This window comes from Bubalus bubalis, chromosome 9 (genome assembly GCF_019923935.1).
Source record: "Bubalus bubalis isolate 160015118507 breed Murrah chromosome 9, NDDB_SH_1, whole genome shotgun sequence".
Classification (NCBI taxonomy): Eukaryota; Metazoa; Chordata; class Mammalia; order Artiodactyla; family Bovidae; genus Bubalus; species Bubalus bubalis.
The window spans coordinates 69,947,854-69,972,055 of NC_059165.1; the positions used below are offsets into that span (position 1 = coordinate 69,947,854).

Consider the following 24,202-nt stretch of genomic DNA (forward strand, 5'->3'; position numbering starts at 1 on the left):
AAAAATGACCTTACGTTTGGTGAAAAAATGTTAACCATATATTCATTTGATATTTATTGAATTTTATGACATAAGACCACATAAAGTTGAAATATTTCATATTTGGAAAGAATATATAATATTATATTAATATATTGTATATTATATTATATATACATTAAATAAATGTGTATATTTATAAATAAATTATAGTGTATATATGTATTGATATATAATATATATTATATAGAATATATTAATATATTATATCAACATTATGTTAAGATTAATATTATATCATTGACATTCTAAATATATTTTTTCTGAATTATTTTTACTTATGACTAAAAGATTTGTAAAATGTTATCTGACTGAACTATCTTAATAGTGTATCACCTTGATTTATTTATGTATTCAAATCTCTATTTATTGAATAATAACCTATATGTACATATTTTAGCACTTATGTTGAAATTTTCAAATTATACAGTCTCACTATCTATTAAAAATATTTCTGTTTAATAAATGAATTTATTATTGTACTAATATAGTTTAACTATCTTTTACAAAATTTTTTAGTCTTGCCTAGTTTATGATCTCCTTAATGAGTAATAATGTATCAACTTTCTTATATTGTATATGCGTTTCTTATAAACCAAATATGAAATGAAAAGAAGTGAAAGTGTTAGTCAACCATGTCTGACTCTCTGTGACCCAAAGGACTGTAGCTCATCAGGCTTCTCTTTCCATGGAATTAATTCTCCAGGCAGCAATAATGGTGTGGGTAGCAATGGCACCCCACTCCAGTACTCTTGCCTGGAAAATCCCATGGACGGAGAAGCCTGGTGGGCTGCAGTCCATAGGGTAAAAACGAGATGGACACAACTGAAGCGACTTAGCAAGCACGCACGCACATGGATGACACTTGGCAAGGCTGATGATAATGTTAACCATTCCATGTGAGGCCAGATCTCTGGTGAGTGCAGGTGATGCTGATGCTCATTGCTTGCAAACTCAACTTTCTTGACTTTTGTTTTTACTTCCTTAAACATATCTAAATCATGTAATTGAAATTTCCTGTATCTGTCTTCTCTTCCTCTCAACATTTGATCAAAGCTTCATCTCTCACTGCATATTTTGAGCCTCTTAGAATCTTGTTCAGCCTCTTTGCCCTCTGCTTATTCTAGTTCTTCCCTTAATGTCTTTCTCATTGTCTTTCAGGACAAGGGCAATTGTAGTTCAGTCCCATATCAGTCACACATCTTTTATAACCCACTGTTGCCGTTTGGTTTTTGTTTTTGTTTGTTTTCATTTTCCAATACGTTTTACTTTGGTTTTACTCCCCATTTGCCAGATTCAATTCCTTCTTAGCCTTTAAAATAGAGCTTAGATATTTCCTTTACAAAAGTGCAAATTGCCTCCCTACACCTGCCTTCGTGCTAAGTATTTTTGTGTTTGGCCCCTTTACTCCATGCACCCAGGAGCTTGTTTTAATATTAGTATGAGCAAATACATGTGTATATGGTAAAGCTAGGTTTTAGTACATGTGTCTTTTCTTACTAGACTGCACGGGCACAAGCTATACCAGAAAATGCCGTATTGTAGGTTTGAGAAAGAAAAGAGGAAGACAGATAGATAACAGACTGTTGCTTTGTTTTTGTCTTGTTGATAAGGTGAAATCCACATAGCATAAAACTTGCCATTTTAACTTGTACAGTTGAGTTGCATTTGGTTATATTTGCAATGTTTTGCAGTGTTCACTTTACCTCTACCTGGTTTCTTTGAGAATGAATTATATACATCATCCAACAAGGAATTTCAGGTATCACATTTGCTAAGAGTGACCATAAAATTGCTTTGCCTGGGAGAGCCCAAGTTTATATCTGAAGTCCTAGCACCCTGCCCAGTTTCCCATTTGTCACATAAAATGGTGTTTCCATTAGGATGACAAACATAAGGGCAACACATATATTTACAATTTATTGGTTTTGTCATCCATTTGGTCTGGACAGGCATCATGCTTATTAGTACCACTTCAATAAGTAAAACCAAATTTTTCATGATAATCTTACTCTACACATTTAATATTACTGTCAGAATGTGCCATCAATGTCTCAGATAATTATGTCAGTGAGTTAAAAGATCATGATCAATGTGAAATTAATTCTTCTAATTTGATTGAAAATATCCAGTTATTTTCAGTTTCCTTAGTGCCATCTTCATATCCTTATTTCTCAGGCTGTAGATAAGGGGGTTCATGGTGGGTGGCACCACAGTATAGAATACTGAAATTAACAAATCCAAAAGTGATGGAGATTTAGGTAATGGGCGTAAGTAGGCAAAATACCCAGAAGAGAGAAAGTCACAACAATGAGGTGTGGCAAGCATGTGGAGAAAGCTTTGGATCTGCCTTCTCTGGAAGGTATCCTTAGCACAGTGGAGAAGATGTGAATGTAAGATATATCAATAAAGACAAAACAGCCAAAATCTAGCACTAGGCTGAGCCCAATGACTACTAGTTCCCCAGTGTTAAATGAACAAGCCAGAGAGAGCAGTTGTGGGACATCACAGAAGAACTGATGAACTTCAGGAGATCCACACATGGGTGTGGAAAAGGTAAAAGCTGTGTGCAGAATTGCATTGAGACTTCCACTGAGCCATGAAGAGGCAGCCATCTGCACACAGGCTCCACGGCTCATGATAATGTCATACCTGAGTGGGTGGCAGATGGCAATATAGCGGTCATAGGACATGACTGTGAGTAGCGCTACTTCTGTAGTGGCTAAGAGGAAAAAGAAAAACACCTGTGAAACACATCCAAGGAATGAAATAGTGTTGTCATTGGTCAGAGAGTTCATGATAGATTTGGGGACAGGGATGGAAATGAGGCCAACATCCAGAAAGGATAAGTTCTTCAGGAAGAAGTACATTGGCGTGTGGAGGCAATGATCCTTGGTGGTGAGCGTGATGATAAGAAGATTCCCAAGCAGGGCTGCCAGGTAAATTAGCAAAAAGAGCACAGCATGAAAGATCTGAATCTCCCGAATATCACTGAATCCCATTAGAAAAAATGTGCTCCTAGAGGTAAAGTTGTCCTTTTCTTTGACATTTAATCACTGACTTACTCTGAAAGAAAAAGAACAAAAGTAAACAACTTGAGACTCAGCTTGAGACGGTTTGCTGTTCTATTTTAACTTCCCTTTCTCCCACTCACGTTCATGTCTGTGAGAATATTTGAGACTTCATGAGACTAATAGCAGGTTGCAATGAGCTTATTTTACCACAGTGATCACATGGGGTGCCAGTCCAGTTCAAACCATCTACTTCATAATTTTATGTGGATTAAGGCCTATTCTCTGTATCTCACTCAAGTGAAATTTTACATACTTTATTTTACAATATGTAGTGACAGAGGCAGTGGATTTTGATTGATCAGTCTTAAACACAAATTTAAATTTAGTCACTCATTTACTTTTTAATGAATTAATTATCTAAGCATCAGTTAACTCAAATTCCAGAGTAAGCTTTCTTGTCTGATTATTATTCTAATACAATTGGACAATGCATATAAAAACAACTAGCATAGCTCCTCAACAAGAAAACCTTCAACAAGCATTTTCTCTACTCATTAAATCTTTCTTCCTTATGCCAGAGTCAGAAAAACTGTGAAAACCTTTGAAATGAGAAAACTCTGTGCGTGTGTGTGTGCATTAGATCATCATTGCATTTTATTGTCTTTGAAGTATTTTCAATTAATGAAGTTGCAGGAATAGTCAATACAGCAAATTATTCTTGTTCATAGAAATAAGAATTAGATGTTACTGATTTTGCTTTATAGTTAGACCCATTTTACATCTACTTGCAAATTCACTTCAGCATTCTTTTTCTGCCTTATGTGTATAGTACTTTGATTTCTCGTTTGAACCACTTATAATATCTTGCAGATTCCCTTGTATTTAATGAGTTGGATAAAAAATTTTGACCTGTGTTTGTTTCATATGTGTATAAGAGTAATTGTTTTATCCTTTTTTCCAAAATTATACTTTAGCACTTGGCATGAATGACAGCTGCTGATACTCAGAGTCAAACCTTATGAAAAGGCTTAAGAGGTCTTATATAGAAATATTTAGGCAACTTATTAGGAACACAGACAACAGAAAACTGTTAGACAGTCTCAAGGTTTTTCTTGTGTTATATTTTATTTAACTAAATACTACTCACAGGTAGAATAGAACAATTTTACATTTTCAGCATAACATTAATTTCAAACATGTTAGAAGTTTTTACCTTTTCATCAGATCTCCAACATTGTTGCTGTTGTCTTTCCAAAATCATTCCAGTGAATCATGCATTTATAGCTACATCTCCTACTTAACTATCTGAGGCAATAAACTCTCCTCCTAATTCACACCTGCTTGGCCAGCTTTCCTTTTCCTTTTTATTTTTTTCATTCTTTTTTTTCCACAGGTTACCCCATCATCTACATGATGGAGAGTATTAAATGCCCTCCTTGGTGTTTAAATGAGAAACATTCTTTCTGTTCTGAATTGCAATGCTATAGCAAACATTCCTACTTCTTAAAGACAAAGAAGAAAAAGTCTGCAAGAAAGCCTCCTTATATCCGAGAGGATGAACAACTTGTTTAATGTTCCAGCATAAAATGGATGGGGAACATGTGTATACCCGTGGCAGATTCATGTTGATGTATGGCAAAACCAATACAATATTGTAAAGTAATTAACTTCCAATTAAAATAAATAAATTTATATTAAAAAAAAGAAAAGAAAAATTTTTTCACTGGTATAAAGAAAGTCCTTGCATTGTTATTGCATTATTGGAAGGTTTTGTAGAGGTGAAAAAAGCCACCTTTTGTCCCTTGAAAGACCATCAGACTTCCAATGGCCTGATTCACCCTGACTTCAATGTCTGGGGTCAGAATGGAACTGGCACTGGCCTCTCTTCCTTTCCTTAGATCTACCCCAACAGGAAGACTCAAAGCAGAACATGTGGAAATAATCCTCAAACACTCATCACTGACCAAGCCAGAATATTAGGAAATTTTTTTATTTTAATTATTCAGGCAGTCAGTTAAAACAAATTTTTGTTGGAATGCAATAAAAATTTCTTATATTTTGATAAGGTTCTTAAAATATCTCTAGGCCCATAAATAATTTTAATCTTAATTGCTCACTTTTTTGTTTTATAGCTCAGAAGTCAAATCCACATACCTGTGAAGGAGAATGTATTCAGCATTACCCTCCCCCACCCTATATAACAGGTTGGTATTTCATTTTCTTCAGAATAAGTGGGCCTAAGAAGGCATGCATTTTGGCAGCTAGTTTAAGGGAAGAATGATTAACAGGACTTCCCTGGTGGTCCAGTGGTTAAGAATCCAGGGAACATGGGTTCTATCTCTTGTCCAGGAAGATCCCATGCCGAGGAGCAACCAAGCCCATGTGCCACAGCTATTGAGTCCATGCTCTGCAATTACTGAAGCCTGTGTGCCTAGAGCCCACTCGTATGTGCCAAGTCACTTCATTTATGTCCAACTCGTTGCAACCCTAAGGAATGTAGCCCACGAAGTTCCTCTATCCAGAGGATTCTCTAGTATTAATACTGGAGTGGGTTGCCATGCCCTCCTCCAGGGTATCTTCCCAACCCAGGGATAGAACCCACATCTCTTACATCTCTTGCCTTGGCAGATGGGTTCTTTACCACTAGCACCACTGGGAAGCCCCTAGAGCCCATAGTCTGCAACAAAGTGTAGCTCCTGCACACCACAACTAGAGAAAGCCTGCATTCAGCAATGAAGACTCAGCACAGACAAAAATAATATATATATATTTTTAAAAAGAATGATTAACAGTTTGTGAAAAGTACTGTTGAGAATGTGAGTTCTTGAGCACTTGCCTGCACCAGTTACATTCTAAGATGGTTCCATGTTATTTAATATGACTTATATCAATGTTCGGGCTTCCCTGGTAGCACAGCTGGTAAAGAATCCTGCAATGCAGGAGACCCTAGTTAAATCCCTGGATCAGGAACATCTCCTGGAGGAGGGCATGGCAAACCACTCCTGTATTCTTGCTTGTAAAATCACATGGACAGAGCACATTGGCAGGCTACAGTCATGGGGTCGCAGAGAGTTGGGCGATTGAGCAACTGAGTGACTAAGCACAGCTGAGCGCATATCCATGCTCAAGCAACCCATCTTATATACCCATTAGACAGACCTGTGGTGACCTTAAGAAACCAATCTCACATGACACAATGTAGAAGCAGGATTTGGACACAAGGGCCTCAGTCCTAAGCTTTACGTATTTGAATACTATATGCTGTGATAACACTCAGACTTGCTTTTATCCCAGGTTGTCATCATTAAACATTTTTGCAGAGGTGATTACTTTAACCCTGTTCTTCTGCATGGTGCCTATATTTATTAAAACCAACCTCATATCCCAATGCTTCCCTATTCCTCCAGAAGATGGGATACAGTGACTAAGAGAGGATTGGTTTATTGGGATCTTCTCCTTTCTATCTCTTTTTATGGACTTCCAGAGCATAATAGTAACAGCTAATGTTCATAATACTCTCAGTCTGTCTACTTCACTCACGTTACCTCTTCTGAACTTCAAAACAGATTACTATACACACATTAAAAACAAGAAAAATGAATACTTACATTTAATAATTTAACATTTAATAATACTTACAGAAGTACTAGGGTTGCAAAGTGAAGTAAGAGGTTCAGGGCACCTGTGGACACAGGTTCAGAGCAAGAATCGCATGAACTTCACTGGATTTTTTTCAGCTGCAGAATATAATCTTATACAAAAATTTCCCAGACACAGTATAACAGGATTCCTGCCCATGCTTCTTCACTTTTTAAGGTGATTTTCCTTCAATTACGTAAGTAAGCACCCTGAGAATACACTCAAATTAAAAAAAAAAAAAAATGTCCTTGTAAAGAAGGAGACTTTAGAAGAGCTACATCATTCATCACTAGAGCTGTGACAAAATCCCAAGAGACACAGATTATTTCAATTTTTAATCCTAAATCATCTTTCTTTAACATTATGACATGATGAATAAAATCTTTAATTATTTTAAGGTGAATATATTTGTCAGGGTGCACAAGTTTTAAAATGTGTATGAGCCATTTGTCTTAATTTTGTGTCAGTGCTTTTTATAACTTTTTCCTGTTTTATTGGTCTTTATTGCTTTCTTTAAGCTTTCTGTATATTAGGAAATTTAGAATTTCTCAGCCTCATGCTTCTCAGACATAAGAACAATTTTCCTCTGCTTTTTTTTCCATTTTTTCCTGTAATGATATTTGTCCAAAGATTTTTTTAAACCAGTCAGGTTCTGGTTTCTTTGGGGTCTTGCTTAGAAAAAATTTTCTTTCTCTCCCAAGTTTTTAGGCCATATTATTTTTTAAAAGTCCAAAATACACCTTTCTAGTTTTTTTTAAGCTGTCATTCTTTTGTCCACCTCATTCAGAAGTATTAAATTTTTATAGCAGCATTTTACAATACATTTAGTTCATTTTCCAAGCAAGTTAACTAATAATTTATTAATCTATCAATGTATAAATTCCTCCATTATAGTCTATAGATATTAACTACCTAATCTAATTATATGTAGGTTGCAATTACTTTATTTTTTTTTAATTTATTAATGTAGGTATACTAACAGCTGATTACTAAATTATTGCTTTAGTATATTTATAGTTTCCCAGGCAGGTAGTCATAATCTTCTAAGAATAAACATAATTTAACCATTTTTCCCATTCGAAAGCTCATACTTATTTACATATATTGGGAAAGCAGAATATATTAAATATAAAATACATTTTTCTAATTTCTAACATTTTTGGACTATGTGTCATGGTGCACACTTAAATATATTGTAGGGATTAACAATTACTAAAAGTGCTGAAGTTTATGAGGATGTGATTGTTTTTAATTAAATTAATTGTGAAATATATTAATAGATTTCTGGCAATTGAAACCAATTTGAGCCATGGAATGAAACAATTTCTGTGTTGTAGCTTCTATCTGCTTTTGATAACAGTTAATTTTGCTTTAGTTGTGTATATTCCCCTGGTATTTAGAAATGGTATATACTTGTATATCTTTTCTGAGTATACATTTTTAAGGGTTTTTTAAAATACAAAATACAAAAATTATAATCAGACTCATATAATCATTTTAAATAAATCAAGAACATACTTTTTAATCAATTAAATTTTAATTGGAGGATAATCACTTTACCATATTGTGATGGGTTTTGCTGTATATAAACATGAATCAGCCACAGATGCATATGTGTCACCCCATCCTGAACCCTCCTCCCACCTTCCTCTCCACTCCATCCCTCTGGGTATGAAAATATGCTCAGTGAAAAAATTCTGATTCAAAATGCCACATATTACATGATTCCATTTATATGAAATGTCCAAAATAGGTAAATTTACAGGTAAAGAAATTGGGTTAGTGGTTGCCAAGGATGGAGGTAAGGAGAAACTTGTGAGTATTTTGGGGTAGAGAGTTTCTTTTTTAAATGATGCAAGTATTCCAAAATTAGATAGTAGTGATGGTTGCATAACTCTCTGCATATACTAAAATTCACAGAATTATAGAGTTTAAAATAGTATATCATATAATATGTGAATTATATCTTAATAGCGGAGAGTGAAAAAGTTGGCTTAAAGCTCAACATTCAGAAAACGAAGATCATGGCATCCGGTCCCATCACTTCATGGGAAATAGATGGGGAAACAGTGGAAACAGTATCAGACTTTATTTTGGGGGGCTCCAAAATCACTGCAGATGGTGATTGTAGCCATGAAATTAAAAGTTGCTTACTCCTTGGAAGGAAAGTTATGACCAACCTAGATAGCATATTCAAAAGCAGAGACATTACTTTGCCAACAAAGGTTCGTCTAGTCAAGGCTATGGTTTTTCCTGTGGTCATGTATGGATGTGAGAGTTGGACTGTGAAGAAGGCTGAGGGCCGAAGAATTGGTGCTTTTGAACTGTGGTGTTGGAGAAGACTCTTGAGAGTCCCTTGGACTGCAAGGAGATCCAACCAGTCCATTCTGAAGGAGATCAGCCCTGGATTTCTTTGGAAGGAATGATGCTAAAGCTGAAACTGTAGTACTTTTGGCTACCTCATGTGAAGAGTTGACTCATTGGAAAAGACTCTGATGCTGGGAGGGATTGGGGGCAGGAGGAGAAGGGGACAACAGAGGATGAGATGGCTGGATGGCATCACCGACTTGATGGAGGTGAGCCTGAGAGTGAACTCTGGGAGTTGGTGATGACAGGGAGGCCTGGCGTGCTGCAATTCATGGGGTCGCAAAGAGTCGGACACGACTGAGCGACTGAACTGAACCGAACTGAAAACTTTTATATTGAAAACAAAAGCAATTATCTTCTACTATGTATTGCACATAATTTCAGAATGTTTTTATGTAAAGATCAACATAATTCCGTTTTTTAATTAATTAATTTATTTTAATTGGAGGTTAATTACTTTACAATATTGTGGTGGTTTTTACCATGAAGTGAAGTGAAGTGAAAGTCTCCCAGTCATGTCTGACTCTGTGACCACATGGACTATACAGTCCATGGAATTCTCCAGGCCAGAATACTGGAGTGGGCAGTCTTTCCCTTTTCCAGGGGATCTTACCAAACCCAGGTCTCCTGCATTGCAGGTGGATTCTTTACCAAGTGAGCCACAAGGGAAGCCCAAGAATACTGGAGTGGGTAGCCTACCCCTTCACCAGTGGATCTTCCTGACCCAGGGATTGAACCAGGGTCTCCTCCATTGGAGGCGGATCCTTTACCAACTGAGCTATGAGGGAAGGTATGAGGGTCTTACCATAAATCAACACAGGTGTACGTGTGTCCCCTGGTCCCAAATTCCCCTCTAACCTCTCTCCCCATCCCATCCCTCTGGGTTGTCCCAGTGCACCAGCTTTGAGTGCTCTGTTTAATACATGAATCTTGAATTGTTCATCTACTTCACATATGGTAATATACATGTTTTAATGCTATTCTCTCAAATTATCCCACTCTCACCTTCTCCTACAGAGTCCAAAACCTGTTCTTTACATCTGTGTCTCTTTTGTTGTCTCATATATAGGGTCATCTTTAACATCTTTCTAAATTGCATATATATATATATGTGTGTGTGTGTGTGTGTGTGTGTGTGTGTGTATCAGAGAAGGCAATGGCACCCCACTCCGGTATTCTTGCCTGGAAAATCCCATGGATGGAGGAGCCTGGTAGGCTGCAGTCCATGGGGTCGCGAAGAGTCAGACACGACTGTGCAACTTCACTTTCACTTTTCACTTTCATGCATTGGAGAAGGAAATGGCAACCCACTCCAGTGTTCTTGCCTGGAGAATCCCAGGGACAGGGGAGCCTGGTGGGCTGCCCTCTATGGGGTCGCACAGAGTCGGACACAACTGAAGCAACTTAGCAGCAGCAGTATATATATATGTATATATGCATTAATATACTATATTGATGTTTTTCTTTCTAATTTACTTCACTCTGTATAATAGGCTCCAGTTTCATCCATCTCATTAGAACTGATTCAAATGCATTCTTTTTAATAGCTAATACTCCACTGTGTATATGTACCACAACTTTCTTATCCACTCATCCATCGATGAACATCTAGGTAACTTCCATGTCCTGGCTATTGTAAACAGTGCTGCGATGAACATTGGGGTACACATGTCTCTTTCAGTCCTGGTTTCCTTGGTGTGTATGTTTAGCAGTGGGTCATATGGCAATTCTATTTCCAGTTTTTTAAGGAATCTCCATACTGTTCTCCATAGTGGTTGTACTAGTTTGCATTCCCACCAACAGCATAAGAGGGTTCCCTTTTCTCCACATCCTCTCCAGCATTTATTGTTGTATATATATTTTTTAATGTGCAATTATTTTATTTTATTTTTTTTAATTTTATTTTATTTTTAAACTTTACATAACTGTATTAGTTTTGCCAAATATCAAAATGATAGCAGCCATTCTGACCAGCATGAGATGGCACGTCATTGTGGTTTTGGTTTGCATTTCTCTGATAATGAATGATGTTGAGCATCTTTTCATTTGTTTGTTAGCCATCTGTATGTTTTCTTTGGAGAAATGTCTGTTTAGTTCTTTGGCTCATTTTTTGATTGAGTCTTTTATTTTTCTGGTATTGAGCTCCATGAACTGCTTGTATATTTTTGAGATTAATTCTTTGTCAATTGCTTCATTTGCTATTATTTTTCTCCCATTATGAAGGCTGTCTTTTCATGTTGCTTATAGTTTCCTTCATTGTGCAAAAGCTTTTTATCTTAATTAGGTCCCATATGTTTATTTTTGCTTTTATTTCCATTACCCTGGGAGCTGAGTAATAGAGAATCTTGCTGTGATTTATTTCAGAGAGAGTTCTGCCTATGTTTTCCTCTAGAAGTTTTATACTTTCTGGTCTTACATTTAGATATTTAATCCATTTTAAATTTATTTTTGTGTATGGTGTTAGAAACTGTTCTAGCTTCAGTCTTTTGCAGGTGGTTGACCAGTTTTCCCAGCACCACTTGCTAAAGACATTGTCTTTTCTCCATTGTATATTTTTGCCTCCTTTGTCAAAGATAAGGTGTCCATAGGTGTGTGGATTTATCTCTGAGCTTTCTATTTTGTTCCATTGATCTATATTTCTGTCTTTGTGGCAGTACCAAACTGTCTTGATGACTGTAGCTTTGTAGTAGAGCCTGAAGTCAGGCAGTGCGATTCCTCCAGTCCCATTCTTCTTTCTCAAAATTGCTTTGGCTTTTTGGTTTTTCATGTTTCCATACAAATTGTGAAAGTATTTATTCTAGTTCTGTGAAAAATACCATTGGTAGCTTGATAGGAATTGCATTGAATCTATAGATTGCTTTGGGTAGTATACTCATTTTCACTCTATTGATTTTTACGATCCATGAACATGGTATATTTCTCCATTGATTTGTGTCCTCTTTGATTTCTTTCATCAATGTTTTATACTTTTCTTTTGTTTCTTTAGGTGAATTTATTCCTAAATACTTTATTCTTTCATCACAATGGTGAATGGAATTGTTGCCTTAATTTCTCTTTCTGTTTTCTCAGTGTTAGTGTATAGGAATGCAAGGGATTTCTGTGTGTTAATTTTATATCCTTCAACTTTACTATATTCATTGATTAGCTCTAGTAATTTTCTGGCGGAGTCTTTAGGATTTTCTATGTAGAGGATCATGTTATCTGCAAACAGTGAGAGTTTTACTCCTCTTTTCCAATCTGGATTCCTTTTATTTCTTTTTCTGCTCTGATTGCTGTCACTAAAACTTCCAAAACTATGTTTAATAGTAGTAGTGAGAGTGGGCACCCTTGTCTTGTTTCTGACTTTAGGGGAAATGATTTCAGTTTTTCACCATTGAGGATAATGTTTGCTGTGGGTTTATCATATATGGCTTTTACTGTGTTGCAGTATGTTTCTTCTCTCCATGCTTTCTGGAGAGTTTTTATCATAAATGGGTGTTGAATTTTGTCAAAGGCTTTCTTTGCACATATTGAGATAATCATATGGTTTTTATCTTTCAATTTGTTAATGTGGTGTATCACATTGATTGACTTGTGAATAATGAAGAATCTTAGCATCCCCGGGATAAATCCCACTTGGTCATGACACATGATCTTTTTAATGTGTTGTTGGTTTCAGTTTGCTAGAATTTTGTTAAGGATTTTTTCATCTATGTTCATCAGTGATATTGGCCTGTTGTTTTCTTTTTTGTGGCATAATATAATAACAAATATATATATATATATGTATATATATACATATATAAAATCTTTCTTTAGTTTTAACAACAAATACTACTCTTTTATGAATAAATATTATAATTTACTTTACCCATATCCTTACTGTTAGACATTAAATCTCTGAAAACCACTATTTTGTTGTTGATTTTTTTAGAAACAATGTTACAAGCAGAATTATTTTAAGTGTAATATTTCAATCAATCCTAAGATCATCAATAATGTAAACTATTTCAACATGCATCAGTGAGTTAAACAACAACAGTACATATTTATGTGTGCCATGGCTGCGTGGGCGCAGGAGGGCCTAGAGGAGCTATCCCACATTGAAGGCCAGGAAGGGCGGCAGTGAGGAGATACCCCTCATCCAAGGTAAGGAGAAATGCCTGCACTTTGCTGGAGCAGACATGAAGAGATACCCCACATCCAAGGTAAGAGAAACCCAACTAAGACGGTAGGTATTGCAAGAGGGCATCACAAGGCAAACACTGAAACCATACTTACAGAAAACTAGTCAATCTAATCACACTAGGACCACAGCCTTGTCTAACTCAATGAAACTAAGCATGCCCGTGGGGCCACAGAAGACAGACGGGTGGGTCATGGTGGAGAGATTTGACAGAATGTGGTCCACTGGAGAAGGGAATGGCAAACCACTTCAGTATTCTTGCCTTGAGAACCCCATGAACAGTATGAAAAGGCAAAATGATAGGATACTAAAAGAGAAACTCCCCAGGTCAGTAGGTGCCCAATATGCTACTGGAGATCAGTGGAGAATTAACTCCAGAAAGAATGAAGGGATGGAGCCAAAGCAAAAACAATACCCAGCTGTGGATGTGACTGGTGATAGAAGCAAGGTCTGATGCTGTAAAGAGCAATATTGCATAGGAACCTGGAATGTCAGGTCCATGAATCAAAGCAAATTGGAAGTGGCCAAACAAGAGATGGCAAGAGTGAATGTTGACATTCTAGGAATCAGCGAACTGAAATGGACTGGAATGGGTGAATTTAACTCAGATGACCATTATATCTACTACTGCAGGCAGGAATTCCTCAGAAGAAATGGAGTGGCCATCATGGTCAACAAAAGAGTCCGAAATGCTGTACTTGGATGCAATCTCACAAACGACAGAATGATCTCTGTTCGTTTCCAAGGCAAACCATTCAATATCACACTAATCCAAGCCTATGCCCCAACCAGTAACGCTGAAGAAGCTGAAGTTGAACGGTTCTATGAAGACCTACAAGACCTTTTAGAACTAACACCCAAAAAAGATGTCCTTTTCATTATAGGGGACTGGAATGCAAAAGTAAGAAGTCAAGAAACACCTGGGGTAACAGGCAAATTTGGCCTTGGAATACGGAATGAAGTAGGGCAAAGACTAATAGAGTTTTGCCAAGAAAATGCACTGGTCATAACAAACACCCTCTTCCAACAACAAAAAGGAAGACTCTATACTTGGGCATTACCAGATGATCAACACTGAAATCAGATTGATTATATTCTTTGCAGCCAAAGATGGAGAAGCTCTATACAGTCAGCTTTTTGCTGACAAGACCAGGAGCTGACTGTGGCTCAGACCATGAGCTCCTTATTGCCAAATTCAGACTTAAATTGAAGAAAGTAGGGAAAACCACTAGACCATTCAGGTATGACTTAAATCAAATTCCTTATGATTTTACAGTGAAAGTGAGAAATAGATTTAAGGGCCTAGATCTGATAGATAGAGTGCCTGAAGAACTATGGAATGAGGTTCGTGACATTGTACAGGAGACAGGGATCAAGACCATCCCCATAGAAAAGAAATGCAAAAAAGCAAAATGGCTGTCTGCGGAGGCCTTACAAATAGCTGTGAAAAGAAGAGAAGTGAAAAGCAAAGGAGAAAAGGAAAGATATAAGCATCTGAATGCAGATTTCCAAAGAATAGCAAGAAGAGATAAGAAAGACTTCTTCAGCAATCAATGCAAAGAAATAGAGGAAAACAACAGAATGGGAAAGACTAGGGATCTCTTCAAGAAAATCAGAGATACCAAAGGAACATTTCATGCAAAGATGAGCTCGATAAAGGACAGAAATGGTATGGACCTAACAAAAGCAGAAGATATTAAGAAGAGATGGCAATAATGCATAGAAGAACTGTACAAAAAAGATCTTCACTACCCAGATAATCACAATGGTGTGATCACTGACCTAGAGCCAGACATCCTGGAATGTGAAGTCAAGTGGGCCTTAGAAAGCATCACTACGAACAAAGCTAGTGGAGGTGATGGAATTCCAGTTTAACTATTCCAAATCCTGAAAGATGATGCTGTGAAAGAGCTGCACTCAATATGCCAGCAAATTTGGAAAACTCAGCAGTGGTCACAGGACTGGAAAAGGTCAGTTTTCATTCGAATCCTGTAGAAAGGCAATGCCAAAGAATGCTCAAACTACTGCATAATTGCAGTCATCTCACACGCTAGTAAAGTAATGCTCAAAATTCTCCAAGCCAGGTTTTGGTGCAATATGTGAACCATGAACTTGCAGATGTTCAAGCTGGCTTTAGAAAAGGCAGAGAAACCAGACATCAAACTGCCAATATCTACCGGATAATGGAAAAAGGAAGAGAGTTCCAGAGAAACATCTATTTCTGCTTTATTGACTATGCTAAAGCCTTAGACTGTGTGAATCACAATAAACTGTGGAAAATTCTGAAAGAGATGGGAATACCAGACCACCTGACCTGCCTCTTGAGAAATTTGTATGCAAGTCAGGAAACAACAGTTAGAACTGGACATGGAACAACAGACTGGTTCCAAATAGGAAAAGGAGTACGTCAAGGCTGTATATTGTCACCCTGCTTATTTAACTTCTATGCAGAGTACATCATGGGAAACGCTGGGCTGGAAGAAGCACAAGCTGGAATCAAGATTGCCGGGAGAAATATCAATAACCTCAGATATGGAGATGACACCACCCTTATGGCAGAAAGTGAAAAGGAACTCAAAAGCCTCTTGATGAAAGTGAAAGTGGAGAGTGAAAAAGTTGGCTTAAAGCTCAACATTCAGAAAACGAAGATCATGGTATCTGGTCCCATCACTTCATGGGAAATAGATGGGGAAACAGTGGACACAGTGTCAGACTTTATTTTTTGGAGGGGCTCCAAAATCACTGGAGATGGTGATTGCAGCCATGAAATTAAAAGACGCTTACTCCTTGGGAGGAAAGTAACGACCAACCTAGATAGCATATTCAAACGCAGACACATTACTTTGTCAACAAAGATCTGTCTAGTCAAGGCTATGGTTTTTCCAGTAGTCACGTATGGATGTGAGAGTTGGACTGTGAAGAAAGCTGGGCGCTGAAGAATTGATGGTTTTGAACTGTGGTGTTGTAGAAGACTCTTGAGAATCCCTTGGACTGCAAGGAGATCCAACCAGTCCATTCTAAATGAGGTCAGTCTTGGGTGTTCTTTGGAAGGAATGATGCTAAAGCTGAAACTCCAGGACTTTGGCTGCCTCATGCAAAGAGTTGACTCATTCGAAAAGAGTCTGATTCTGGGAGGGATTGGGGGCAGGAGGAGAAGGGGACGACAAAGGGTGAGATGACTGGATGTCATCACGGACTCGATGGATGTGAGTTTGAGTGAACTTCGGGAGTGGCGATGGACAGGGAAGCCTGGCGTTATGCAGTTCATGGGGTGGCAAAGAGTCGGACACGACTAAGTGACTGAACTGAACTGAACTGAACTGAAGGGAATATTTCATGCAAGTTTAGTTCAGTTGCTCAGATGTGTCTGACTCTGCGACCCCATGGACTGCAGCACGTCAGACCTCCCTGTCCATCACCAACTCCCAGAATTCACTCAAATTCACATCCATTGAGCTGGTGATGCCATCCAACCATCTTATCCTCTGGCAGCCCCTTCTCCTTATGCATTTAATCTTTCCCAGCATCAGGATCTTTTCAAATGAATCAGTTCTTTGCATCAGGTGGACAAAGTACTGGAGTTTCAGCTTCAACATTAGTCCTTCCAATGAATATTCAGGACTGATTTCTTTTAGGATGGACTGAATGGATCTCCTTGCAGTCCAAGGGACTCTCAAGAGTCTTTTCCAACACCACAGTTCAAGAGAATAAATTTGTTGGTGCTCAGCTTTCTTTATAGTCCAATTCTCACATCCATACCTGACTACTGGAAAAACCATAGCCTTGACTAGATGGACCTTTGTTGGCAAAGTAACATCTCTGCTTTTAAATATGCTGTCCAGATTGGTCATATCTTTTCTTCCAAGGAATAAGCATCTTTTAATTTCATGACTGTAATCATCATCTGCACTGATTTTGGAGGCCCAATAAAATAAAGCCTGCCACTGTTTCCACTGTTTTCCCATCTATTTGCCATGAAGTGATGGGACCAGATGCCATGATCTTAGTTTTCTGAATATTGAGCTTTAATCCAATTTTTTCACTGTCCTCTTTCACTTTCATCAAGAGGCTCTTAATTCTTCTTCACTTTCTGCCATAAGGGTGGTGTCATGTGCGTATATGAGGTCACCAATATTTCTCCCGGCAATCTTGATTCCAGATTGTGCTTCATCCATCCTAACGTTTCTCATGATATACTCTGCATATAAGTTAAATAAGCAGGGTGACAATATACCGCCTTGACGTACTCCTTTTCTCATTTGGAACCAGTCTGTTGTTCCATGTCCAGTTCTAACTGTTGCTTCCTGACCTGCATACAGATTTCTCAAGAGGCAGGTCAGGTGGTCTGTTATTCCCTTCTCCTTCAGAATTTTCCACAGTTTATTGTGATCCACACAGTCAAAGGCTTTGGCATAGTCAATAAAGCAGAAATAGATGTTTTTCTGGAAGTCTCTTGCTTTTTTGATGATACAGAGGATGTTGGCAATTTGATCTCTGGTTCCCCTGCTTTTTCTAAAACCAGCTTGAACATCTGGAAGTTCACGGTTCACATATTGTTGAAACCTGGCTTGAAGAATTTTGAGCATTACTTTACTAGTATGGAGATGACTGCAATTGTGCAGTAGTTTGAACATTCTTTGGCACTGCCTTTCTTAGTGATTGGAATGAAGACTGACCTTTTCCAGTCCTGGGGCCACTGCTGAGTTTTCCAAATTTGCTGACATTTTGAGTGCAGCACTTTCACAGCATCATCTCCTAGGTTTTGAAATAGCTCAGCTGGAATTCCATCACCTCCACTAGCTTTGTTCATAGTGATGCTTCCTAAGGCCTACTTGATCTGGCATTCCAGGATGTCTGGCTCTAGGTGAGTGATCACACCATCGGGATTATCTTGGTTGTGAAGATCTTTTTTGTACAGTTCTTCTGTGTATTCTTGCCACCTCTTCTTAATATGTTCTGCTTCTGTTAGGTCCATACCATTTCTCTCCTTTATTGAGCCCATCTTTGCATGAAATGTTCCCTTGTTTAATTTGCATGAAATATTCTCCAATTTTCTTGAAGAGATCTCTAGTCTTTGCCATTCTGTTGTTTTCCTCTATTTCTTTGCATTGATTGCTGAGGAAGGCTTTCTTATCTCTGCTTGGTATTCTTCAGAACTCTGTGTTTAAATGGGTATATCTTTCCTTTTCTCCTTTGCTTTTTGATTCTCTTCTTTTTGCAGCTATTTGTAAGGCCTCCTCAGACCACCATTTTGCTGTTTGGTTGGTCTTGATCCCTGTCTCCTGTACAGTGTCACGAACCTCCATTCATAGTTCATCAGGCATTCTGTCTATCAGATCTAGTCCCTTAAATCTATTTGTCACTTCCACTGTATAATCATAAGAAATTTGATTTAGGTCACACCTGAATCGTTTAGTGTATGTTCCTGTTTTCTTCAGTTTAAGTCTGAATTTGGCAGTAAGGAGTTCATGATCTGAGCCATAATCAGCTCCCGGTCTTGTTTTTGCTGACTGTATAGAGTTTTTGCTGACTGTATAGAGACTGCATAGAGGGTATTTGTTTTGCTGACTGTATAGAGACTAGATAGAGGGTATTTGCTATGGCCGGTGCATTCTCTTGGCAAAACTATGAGCATTTGCCCTGCTTCATTCTGTACTCCAAGGCCAAATTTGCCATTTATTCCTGGTTATTCTTGACTTCCTACTTTTGCATTCCAGTCCCATATAATGAAAATGACATCTGTTTTGGGTGTTAGTTCTAAAACTGTTATAAGTCTTCATAGAATCGTTCAGCTTCAGCTTCTTCAGCAGTACTGGTTGGGGCATAGACTTGGATTACTGTGATATTGAATGGTTCGCCTTGGAAATGAACAGAGATCATTCTGTCATTTTGAGATTGCATCCAAGTACTGCATTTCAGAATCTTTTGTTGACTATGATGGCTACTCCATTTCTTCTAAGGGATTCTTGCCCACAGTAGTAGATATAATGGTCATCTGAGTTAAATTTACCCATTCCAATCCATTCCTAAAATGTTGACATTCACTCTTGTTTGACCACTTCCAATTTGCCTTGATTTGTGGACCTAACATTCCAGATTCCTATGCAATATTGTTCTTTACAGCATCAGACCTTGCTTCCATCACCAGTCCCATTGGCAACTGGGTGTTGTTTTTGCTTTGACTCCGTCTCTTCATTCTTTCTGGAGTTATTTCTCCACTGATCTACAGTAGCATATTGGGCACCTACTGACCTGGAGAGTTCATCTTTTAGTGTCCTATCTTTTTGCCTTTTCATACTGTTCATGGGGTTCTCAAGGCAAGAATACTGAAGTGGTTTGCCATTCCCTTCTCCAGTGGACCACATTTGTCAGAGCTCTCCGCTATGACCCGTCCATCTTGGGTGGCCCCACACGTCATGTCTTAATTTCATTGAGTTAGACAAGACTGTGGTTCATGTAATTAGATTGGTTACTTTTCTGTGATTGTGGTTTCAGCCTGTGGTTTGCATTTCATGCAAAGATGGGCCCACTAAAAGACAGAAACAGTATGGACCTAGCAGAAGCAGAATATATTAAGAATAGAGGGCAAGAATACACAAAAGATCTATACAAAAAAGATCTTAATGACCCAGATAAACATGATGGTGTGATTATTCATCTACAGTCAGACATCCTTGAGTATGCTTGAGAATAAGAGATGTTAATTTTTTTTAAATACTTTCTAGAATTCATCAATAAAGCTATCTAGTACTGTATTTTAATTTGATTGAAATTTTGAATATTGAATCAATCTATTTACTTGCCATAATTCTAACTTTTTTTCCTTAAAAATTGAGTTAGTTTTGATGCTTTAGAAATTTCTCCATTTCATGAAGACTGTTGATCCATTCATAAAATTGTTTATAGTATTCTCTTATAAACATTTTCAGGTTTTTTTTTTATTTTATTTGTTTTTTAATTGAAAGATAACTAGCTGCTTTATAGAATTGTGCTGGTTTATAAGGATAGTACTGATACTATCATTTTGATTTCTGAATTTCACATATATGTGGCTTCTCTCTTACTCACATTAACTGAAAATTTTTTCACTTTGTCTTTTCAAAGAGACAACTTTGGGTTTTATTAATTCTCTAGATTATTTTTCATTTTTTTTCTATTTTCTACCATTTCATATGCTCTTCTTTGTGTTATTAATAGCCTTGGGCTTATTTCCCTCTTATTTCTATTTTTGCAAAAAATGAAATTACAGTGTTGATTTAACAACATTCTTCATTTTACTGTAGGCATTAATAGATATAAATTTTCTTCTGAGAACTGCCTCTACTACATCTCAAAAGTTTAGATATGCTCTATTTTTATTCATTCATCTCTAAATATTTTCTCTTTCTTATGAAATCTTATTTGACCCATTGGTTATTTATAATGTGAATTTTCTAATTTACCTTTGTTTTTAATTTCCCAGATTTATTTAATTGTGATTGAAGAAGGTATATGTGCAATACTAATATGTTTTCAATTTATTGAGACTTATTTTGTAGTCTACCATATGGTCCATTTCAGAAATTTTTCTATGTGCACTTGAGAAGAATGTGATTTCTACTGTTAAATTGCTCTATATATTTTAGTTATATTGTTAGATTGTTCTATATATTTTAGTTATATTGTTAGATTGTTCTATATATTTTAGATGATGTATTGAGCTGTATGAGCCCTCTAATTTTTATTGTTTTTTGTTGTTGTTGTTGAAATTCTCTACCTATTGTATTATTAAACATGAGGTAATGAAGTCCCCACCTACAGTGTAGAATTGTCTCTTTCTTCTTTCTGTCAAAGTTTGTGTCATATAGCTTGAGGTTTTCTTGTGTAGTGGAAATATGTATATAACTGTTGCAGTTTCTTTTTGAGTTGATAGTTTATTAATATATAAAGACTTATGTTCTTTTAACATATTTGTTTTTAAATTAACAAAATTAATTTAAAGAATTCAATTCTGTTTTGATTACTTTTTGTATGAAATACATTTTCTATCATTTCACTTTCATCCTATTTGTATCTTTGCATCTAAAATAAGTACTTTGTATACAACATAAAAAAAGATAATTTTAAAAATACTGTTTCATCGTGTCTGTCTTGACATATAGTTTGCCATCAATATACAATGTAGTAATTGATAAAAAGACATGTCTGCCAATTGCTCTTTTTAGTATGTTTAGTCCACTCGCTTATAATTCATTTCCTCAAAACTGCTCTTACTTATGTTTAATTTTTTTAGCATACTGAATTAATATCCTTTGTTATTTCTTTTGTATATATTTTATTGATTTTTTTTTGTTGCTAATTTGGAGATTAAGTCTCTAAACATTTAGAGCCATCAAATTTGAATTTATGCAAAATTAATTTCAATATTAAATATTCTACTTCTATACATTTCCACCTCACTTTTTTGTTATTATTGTTTTAAACTACATTTTTGCATATTGTGTGGATGTAACTGTTAATTCATTTTTTAGCATTTTCCTCTGAAAATATGTAGAAAACAAAAATTGCAATTACTCACTAAAAACAGTCAGTTCAGTTCAGTCCAGTCGCTCAGTTGTGTCCGACTCATTGCCACCCCATGAATTGCAGCACACCAGGCCTCCCTGTCCATCACCAACTCCTGGAGTTCACTCAAACTCACGTTCATCGAGTCGGTGATGCCATCCAGCCATCTCATCCTTAGTCGTCCCCTTCTCCTCCTGCCCCCAATCCCTCCCAGCATCAGAGTCTTTTCCAATGAGTCAACTTTTTGCATGAGGTGGTCAAAGTACTGGAGTTTCAGCTTTAGCATCATTCCTTCCAAAGAACACCCAAGACTGACCTCATTTAGAATGGACTGGTTGGATCTCCTTGCAGTCTAAGGGACTCTCAAAGAGTCTTCTCCAACACCACAGTTCAAAACAATCAATTCTTCGGCGCTCAGCTGTCTTCACAGTCCAACTCTCACATCCATACATGACTACTGGAAAAACCATAGCCTTGACTAGACAGACCTTTGTTGGCAAAGTAATGTGTCTGCTTTTGAATATGCTATCTAGGTTAATCATAACTTTTCTTCCAAGGAGTAAGTGTCTTTTAATTTCATGGCTGCAGTCACCATCTCCAGTGATTTTGGAGCCCCAAAAAATAAAGTCTGACACTGTTTCCACTGTTTCCCCATCTATTTCCCATCAAGTGGTGGGACCAGATGCCATGATCTTACTTAGTTTTCTGAATGGGGAGCTTTAAGCCAACTTTTTCACTCTCCTCTTTCACTTTCAGCAAGAGGCTTTGTAGTTCCTCTTCAGTTTCTGCCACAAGGGTGGTGTCATCTGCATATCTGAGGTTATTGATATTTCTCCCAGCAATCTTGATTCCAGCTTGTGCTTCTTCCAGTCCAGCGTTTCTCATGATGTACTCTGCATAGAAGTTAAATAAGCAGGGTGACAATATACAGCCTTGACGTACTCCTTTTCCTTTTTGAAACCAGTCTGTTGTTCCATGTCCAGTTCTAACTGTTGCTTCCTGACCTGTATATATGTTTCTCAAGAGGCAGGTCAGGTGGTCTGGTATTCTCATCTCTTTCAGAATTTTCCACAGTTTACTGTGATCCACACAGTCAAAGGCTTTGGCATAGTCAATAAAGCAGAAGTAGATGTTTCTCTGGAACTCTCTTGCTTTTTCCATGATCCAGCAGTTGCTGGCAATTTGATGTCTGGTTCCTCTGCTTTTTCTAAAACCAGCTTGAACATCTGGAAGTTCACGGTTCATGTATTGTTGAAGCCTGGCTTGGACAATTTTAAGCATTACTTTACTAGCGTGTGAGATGAGTGCAATTGTGCGATCGTTTGAGCATTCTTTGGCATTGCGTTTCTTTGGGATTCAAATGAAAACTGACCTTTTCCAGTCCTGTGGCCACTGCTGAGTTTTCCAAATTTGCTGGCATATTGAGTGCAGCTCTTTCACAGCATCATCTTTCAGGATTTGAAAGAGCTCAACTGGAATTCCATCACCTCCACTAGCTTTGTTCATAGTGATGCTTTCTAAGGCCCACTTGACTTCACATTCCAGGATGTCTGGCTCTAGGTGAGTGATCACACCATCGTGATTATCTTGGTCAGGAAGATCTTTTTTGTACAATTCTTCTGTGTATTCTTGCCATCTCTTCTTAATATCTTCTGCTTCTGTTAGGTTCATCCCATTTCAGTCCTTTATCGAGCCCATCTTTGCATGAAATGTTCCCTTGGTAGTGGTCATGTTTCTTTTATTCATGTGCACAGGTATCTGACATTTTTTATATTTTTAAAATTTCTCTACAATGTCCTTATTTATTGCCCAGTTTCCTTTCAGTTCAATTAGAAAATTCACTTTGGCTTTTCATGTAACAAGTTTAGTGGTTATAAAATCTCTCAACTTTTATTTATTTAGGATGTCTTAATTTCTTCCTCATTTTTAAAGCCAGTATTACAGGATATGAAATTCTAGTTTGACAGATTTTCTCTTTCAGCATTTAAAAAACTTATTTAATTGCCTTCCAGCCTCCATTAATTCTTATGAAAATTTGATTGTTAATCTTACAGAGAATCCCTGTACATGAGAATTCACTTCTCACTTGTTGCTTTCTGGAATCAGTCTTTGTCTTTCTGCACTTGATTAAAATGTGTCTTGTGAATCTCTTTGATTGTATCTTGCTCAAATACCTAAATTTCTTGTGTTTTTAGATTCATGTATTTCATCAAATATGAAAAATTATGTCCTTTTTTCCCAAGTATGTATTTATTTATTTTGCCATTTTCTCTGTCTTTTATCTTTATTAGATACATATAAAGTATAATCTGGTCCACTAGATAGTATTCCTGAGTTTTCTTAAGCTCCAATTATTCTTCTAAATTTTTATTTAATTCTGTTTTTCAGGTTCAATAAAAATTTGCCTATCTTCATGTTCTGCTACTGTACTTAC

General features: G+C 36.9%; 1 protein-coding gene across 1 annotated transcript; it reads right to left on the reverse strand.

The window, feature by feature from the left end:
- Positions 1-2,148: 2,148 nt before the first annotated feature.
- LOC102414511 (olfactory receptor 14A16-like) lies at positions 2,149-9,929 on the reverse strand. Its single transcript, XM_006069999.3, is given in 3 exon segments — positions 2,149-2,342; positions 2,345-3,057; positions 9,865-9,929. Coding segments are annotated over 3 exon segments (972 nt in total).
- Positions 9,930-24,202: the final 14,273 nt, after the last annotated feature.